This window comes from Notolabrus celidotus, chromosome 21, assembly GCF_009762535.1.
Source record: "Notolabrus celidotus isolate fNotCel1 chromosome 21, fNotCel1.pri, whole genome shotgun sequence".
Lineage (NCBI taxonomy): Eukaryota > Metazoa > Chordata > Actinopteri > Labriformes > Labridae > Notolabrus > Notolabrus celidotus.
In genome coordinates this window covers 15,482,404-15,489,020 of record NC_048292.1, presented here as the reverse complement: position 1 = coordinate 15,489,020, position 6,617 = coordinate 15,482,404, and the positions used below count along the sequence as shown (strand labels likewise).

The 6,617-nt window shown below is 44.0% G+C and overlaps 1 protein-coding gene across 1 annotated transcript in view; it reads left to right on the top strand.

The window, feature by feature from the left end:
• stab2 (stabilin 2) overlaps nt 1–6,304 on the top strand; it is a 69,405-nt gene extending 63,101 nt beyond the window's left edge. The window contains exons 59-64 of the mRNA XM_034674168.1: nt 371–390; nt 463–648; nt 837–889; nt 975–1,102; nt 1,245–1,399; nt 1,571–6,304. Of these exons, the coding sequence (XP_034530059.1) occupies nt 371–390; nt 463–648; nt 837–889; nt 975–1,102; nt 1,245–1,399; nt 1,571–1,795 (767 nt within the window). The 3' untranslated portion in view covers nt 1,796–6,304. The remainder of the gene's footprint in view (nt 1–370; nt 391–462; nt 649–836; nt 890–974; nt 1,103–1,244; nt 1,400–1,570) is intronic.
• Nucleotides 6,305–6,617: the final 313 nt, after the last annotated feature.

Sequence of the window (6,617 nt, the reverse complement as noted above, 5' to 3'; positions counted from 1 at the left end):
TTGTGGTTCCTATTTCTATTTTATATAACTGATAAAAAAAAGTCAGCCTTGTCTGTTCAGGTCTTTCTTAGAAGGTAACTGTGCTTCATTCAATTTAACAATCAAACATTTTTTAGGTTAGAAAAACAGAAAAGAGCAAATTCTAACATTTCAAAGGAAATAATTAGTTGCCTAAAAATTATTCATACAAGAAAAAAGGAAAATGCTTGTTCAGGTTTACATAATCTTGCTGGAGTTCAGGCTACGTTATACTTGAGTCTAAGCGCAGACATTTTTTGAGAATGTAGTCAGTGGAAGAAGACTGTTTTTTGACAAGCTAGATGGATGCAGAGGGAATTGTGTCCTGCTGAAAAATCTGTATAAAAATCAGAGGACCCAAAAGGGATCCCTGTGGAACACCTTTATGTTAATCTATAGTATATTAGGACTGCACTCAAAGTCTCTCTCTTCTCTCTCTTACAGTCGGACCCAGACCTGCCCCCTGACCACGGCAGCCCCTCCCCCACTGATGAGGTGTTTGACTCTGCCCCACCTCCGCCCCCCTACATGCCCCCTCAGCCCTCCATTGAGGAGGCGCGGCAGCAGATGCACTCCCTCCTGGATGACGCCTTCGCCCTTGTGTCGCCGTCCTCGCAGGGCAGCGCTGGGGTAAGCGGGATAAGCCCTGCTCTGCCTAGCCCTTCCCCCCAGGCCCGCCCTCCAGGCAGGCAGTGGGGCTCTTACCCAGCAGCTCCTTCTCACAGCCCTTTTTCTGCAGTGAGTGTGTTGTCCTGCAGCTGAGGCCTTTGCCTTTTATCATTACGTATTAGTAAAGTTTTGTTTCCTCTTTTCTGCAGAGATATTCAGAGCTGGGGATGTCTCCTACATCAGTCCAGGGCCTGCTGCAGAGGTCAGATTCAGGACTTTTAAACCAGGTTTAAGTCTACTGTAGTCTAGAGATGAACCAGCACTGATTCTCTGTGTGATCTTTCCAGGCAGGGCCTGGTCTCAGGAGGGTACGTTTCCACTGGAGACCAGCTGCAGGATTCTGTTTACTCCAGCAGAGGGCCATACGAGGACCCCCCCTCCTCATCCAGACCTCGACCTGTAGGGGGAAGCACAGGTACAGTCATATGGATACAGTGATCGGATCCTTTAAGCTGACACAGCACTGTTCTTATTGTGGGGGTTTACTCTCGCCTGACATTCAGCAGGACTCTGGAGACCTTCTATTTATTATGTTGACTGAATTTGTTGACCTCCAGGTGCACAGCTCCACCACTTAACCCAGGTGGGTTTGTCGAGTCAAATCGGTGTGTACCCTGGGGTGGGTCGCAGCATGTCAGGTCCCACTGGCTCTAGCTGGAACCAGCAGCACTCAGACCAGGACCTGTCCAGACCAGGAGCCAGCAGAGAGAGTGTGAGTATCCCTTGAGGAGCAGCAGATCTGTCAGATCAAGCAAAACTTAATGCTTTAGACCAGTTCAGACTGAAAAGTCCCGAAAGATCAGTCTGTAAGTCCGGATCAAAACCAATCCCATGCCTCTCTTTCTGTACCAATCCATCTCTCCGTCTGTCTATCTCCTTGCAGGTGCTGTCGTTCCCCGAGTTCTCCTCCTCCTCTGTTTTCCAGATGCCCAGCTCCTCGTTGCGAGACCCACAGGCTCCGCCCCTCCTTCTGACGTCACCAACCCCAGAGTACCCACCTGAGGACGCCTCACCCTCGGCCCACACCTCTGCCTCCCTCATAAAGGCGATCAGGGAGGAGCTGCGCCGTCTGGCCCAGAAACAGGCTGCAGTGACCAGCTACCCATAGACTGGTCTGGACCTGTTTGAATCAGGACTCTACAGGTTTCAACAGATACTGTTTCAAACCTCTCAGAGCCTGTTAGGTCTGGATTAAAACCACTAATCTGACTGATCCACACGCGGGACTCTTGGAGCTAATCTACGTCTGTGCCGTTAAACACAAAATAACTCTGGATCACGATTCCACTTATGAGAAAAAAAAGAGGGCAGTGTCTCCGGACTAAAAAACCTCCGGTACTTTACAGGGTCCCGTCTGCTCATGTGTCCATCATCCTTCAGCTCAGCGTTCATTGGACGGGTTTGACTCTTCATGTTTCCATTGAGGTGCTTCCTGAACTGGTTCATTCACCGATAATCCGTCCACAACATCAGGAGCATCAGTTTGTTCATGAAAGTTTGGAAAGTCCCTCCCGACACTTGTGAATGAATCGTCCCCCTAGTGGTCTGATGAGGAACATCAACCCTGAGCTTCTAGAAGGGCTCTTTCATCCTGGCCTTTCTGGAGTGGATGATCCCTCCTGACCTTTTCAGGGAGATCATTTCTTCCTAAACCCCTGGAGTGGATCTTCTTGGCCCCTTTGTTGGACTCCTGGAGGGAATGGTCTCTCCTGGTGGTCTTGAGTGCCTGGAAACTCTGCAGAGATTTAGTCTTGCTGGAGTTTGGAGAGGACGATCTCTTTGGATCTTCTGGGAAGATAATTTTTTGAGCTTCTTAAGCTTTTGAACCCTCTTGAAAGTCCAGGTAGGATGTCCTTCCTGACTTTCTGGAATTGATGAGCGCTCCTGACGTCCTGGAGAGGATTGTCCCTCTGGACCTTCTGTGGTGCTAAACGTCAGCTTCATACCATCTCCTCATCGACCACTTATTGCCTTTCACACTCCCATCAGCCACGGGGAACTGGTCTCCGTCCATCAACCATATCAGTGAGGTCTCTGCACTGTCGACAGCTGGAGGCGGCGTTCAGGTCCTACAGCAAGGGGACGCAAAATAGAAAAAAATAAATATCTATAAAGTTGATATAAATATCTGTAAAGATAGAATCCCAATGAGCACAATATTAATGTAAGAGTAATTATCGGAGTATTGAGATGTTATTATTTTTTATTGCTTCTATATGAAAGTATACTTTAAAACATTTATTTTGATGAAAAAAGACCAAACTACTGTTCTATGGTTGTATTCCTCTTGTGTTTGAGCTTGCTGTACATTTGAGCCGGCGCTTGTTTCTCAGTGGAGGCGTTGCTTACCGTAGCTGCTCGCTCGTTGTGTTCATGTATCGGTGACAATGAAAAAAAAATATATGGCTAATGCATCGCTTTAATATATCCAGATTCCTCATTGGTAATCTGTTGCATTCATCAGTTTGTGGGCAGAAAAATATAGATGAGTTTTTCTGTACGAGGCAGAGATGTGAAACCAGTCATTCATCGCAACCAGAGACTGAAGCTAAAAACAGAAATAGAGCGCCCCCTAGAGGCTCTAATATTCAGGACACTCTAGAAAATAGCCACCATTTGAATGTTATCAGCCTAGCAGTGACAGAAGAAACCTTCTGGCGTAAAGGTCAGCCAGAATGTTCGGCATTTTCTTGCTTGATTCGTACAAATAACTAGCTCCATTTGCGTGTACGCAAGTCCCCAAAGATGAGAGGCTGATGATGCTAATTGGGGAAGTTCTATCTTGCTAGTAGAAACTGATTACCAGATAATCTGATTTCCTCACTCGCTTTCCTTCAATCAAGCTCCATTCTACTTCCTGTTTAAAACAAAATAAACAGCTAGTGTCGTACAGTTCGGGTAGCCGCGCACAGATGCTATCAATTCTTCCTCAAGTTTCCAAATGAATAACCCTTCAACAGATCGTTCTTCACATCATAAGGACACCGGAGGATGTCCATCTGATCTGATGGCCATCAAGACGTGAATAATTTGACCTTGTGAATTAAAAACATAGGCCACGGTTACATGATGTTTTTTAATTCAGAATTAATTATTCAGAATTAAATAATTCGGAATTAAAGTATTCTCCTTCGCCTTTACATGGAAATAGTAATTCCGAATTGAGATTTACATGGAAAACACGTTTAATCGTCTTTATTCAATTCCGCTTAAGGTCTGGGGTTGGGAAGGGTTCTGATTGGACAGGGGTGGGTGTGCTGTATTTACGTCTACAGGAAGAAAACAGACTCCAGTTCCTGCTTCTTTTACTTTCGGTTACAACATTTATTCTGAATTAAAGAGGAATTAAAAGTCTCATGTAAACATAGCCAGAGTGTTGACCACGTCACGAATCATGCCATTTGTACGTAGGAGTCGCTCTTTTCACGCAAATTCGTGGCATTTGCACTGCCCAACAAAAACTTGCGTCTTATCACGTCTTTAACGCAGATATCTAACGTGGCTTCAGGTGTAAGAAGCCCTGAAACTTTTTATCTTCATGTGTTGGCTGTGCAGCTGAATGACTGGTTCCCCCCTCTGCTGGTCGGCTGTTTTCTTTGTAGTGTTGTGAAGAAGTCAGTCGCTCATAAAAAAAAATCTGGTTTCAAAGAGTGAGAGAGGGTTTGTTCGTCTCTGCTCTTCTTCAGCATGTTTGACTAAGTTTGAGGCTTTAGCTACTCGTGGTGTTCCGGTTAATGTTAGCATGCTGCTAAAAGATGTTAAAAACAAAGTTTTAAAAAGTAAAAGAGTTGTTCCACATCAAGTTCAGAGTGAGCAAAGAGTGCCATAAAACCATCGCTCATCCCAAACACAGTAGAGAAAAAAAATAATCATATGAATCATGTTTTTTAGTTTTGCATTTCCAGAAGATATTTTTGAATCTGAATAAAGATGGTGACAGTAAACCGTGTATAAATGAAAGTGGATATGGTGTTTAATAGAAAACTATATATATATATATATAAAATATTTTATCTGTGATCGGTCTGCTGAACGGACTCAAAGATCTGCCCGGCAACAGGGCCAACACATCCTCCATGGACCAGAAACCAACCACAGAACTGTTTGCTCTGATTGGACCTAGCACCTGTCAGTCAGACTGTAGGACTCAGGCCCACCTACAGGATCCAATGGTGCTAATTCTACGACTCCAGGTGTGTCTGAAACTTGTCAGATCACACCTGAAACACAAAATAAATCCTGCGAGTGTGGTGTTGATCAGACTGTGGATTGAAGCTGCTGCTCTGCAGGTTTCTCAAACTCCTCCTGAATGTTTCCTCTACGTTTTCTAGAGTTTCTGTGTTTTCTAGATCTGAGACTCTCAGTGAGGAGACGATGTTTACTCGTGACGCAACTACAGAAACTCCCTTCAGAGCCTCTTTAGTCCTGAGATCCTCCTTGAATCTTGTCCACACAAGATATAAACATTGTGCAAACATAATACTAAAATATGAACAAGATACAAACCGGCATTCACAAGATCATAACAACATATTAAGTTAAAGAAAACCATGTTAGCATGCAAGAAGAAGATATATTAACTGTTGAACAAGATACTTACTCAAATAAAAACAAGATACAGAATGAACTTGTAACGACCAGTCATGGCACTTGCACTCGCTGTTTGCACAAGATACAATGATGCTATGAGCCTGGGAAGTTTTTTTTTTTAGTGTTGAGTTCAAAGAAGGTGAAGGATACTAACGTGTGAACAAGATGTCAAAAATATTTGCAAGATAAAAACTTCTGGAAACAGCATATTCAGTTGTTAAATTACCAGATTGGCGCATTTGAGTAAGAAATCCACTTTTTAACAAGATTCCACTTTATGAGCACAATATGTTCAACTTGTTTACAAAGGGAACAAGATACTAACGGTAATGAACAAGATTTAAACTTCGGACAACAATAAACAACATTGGAACAAGATAACAAACTGAACGCACAAGTTATTGATTTTGTAGTATTGTGTTTGCACAACAACTCAACTAATGAAAACAGGATGTATCTTGATAATTAACACATTCACTTTTGGCAAGATACCTTCTGAAATCAGGTGACCATGTGTTTTTTTCTTCTGTGCATCAGACTTTTAGTTTTTGGATGCTTTTTTAGAGGTGGTCTGGATCAGAATGCCTGACCTGGATCAGCTGAAGTCTGAAACAGGGAACAGGGTTCAGGGTAAGAGAGAAACGCTTCCTCTGTTCAAGTCTGTAGTTACGTCATGAACAAACTTCAAACACGTCTCACTCTGAGTCCAACCACATTCCTGCTGCTCCTCTCAGGTGATGTTCAAACACCCAGCTTCACTGAGTTACAACAGGACACGTCTGTGCAGGTGTGATCCAGGTAACTCAATGAAGCTGCCTTGTAGAAACAGAGCCTGGAGGATAAGTTACTTTTAATGTGACATCAGTGACCTGGGAACACTGCCAGCAGTCTCACCTGCCCGTCAGCAGCCAGGTGAGTCTGAGCAAGTCACATGACAGGACCTACCTGGACTCTGGGAGCTGCATCCTGTGCTGTTCAAGTCTGAAAGATTGTGTTAACCAACATTAAAGAGATGTGTTCAAATCCAGGCTGTGACAGTGGATTATTTATGGTTTGGATTCTGTTTACTCATGCTGTTTGCCTTTCAACAAGGTGATGTTTGTTTGCTTGATTATTTTTAAGAAATGTTATCTAGAATCACAGCAGGGAAGTAAAAGTAGGCTATATCTCTGTCACATAAGCGGAGTGATCGCGGGGGGCAGAGGGTGCGGCTGCCCCAGGGCCCACGTTCAGCAGGGGCCCCCTACTGAGCTACTTTTTTGAGAGGACCGGAACAGCTGATGTCTGTCCCTGTCCACAGTCAGCGTTGTAATTAAAAAACATTCACACGCACATCAGTT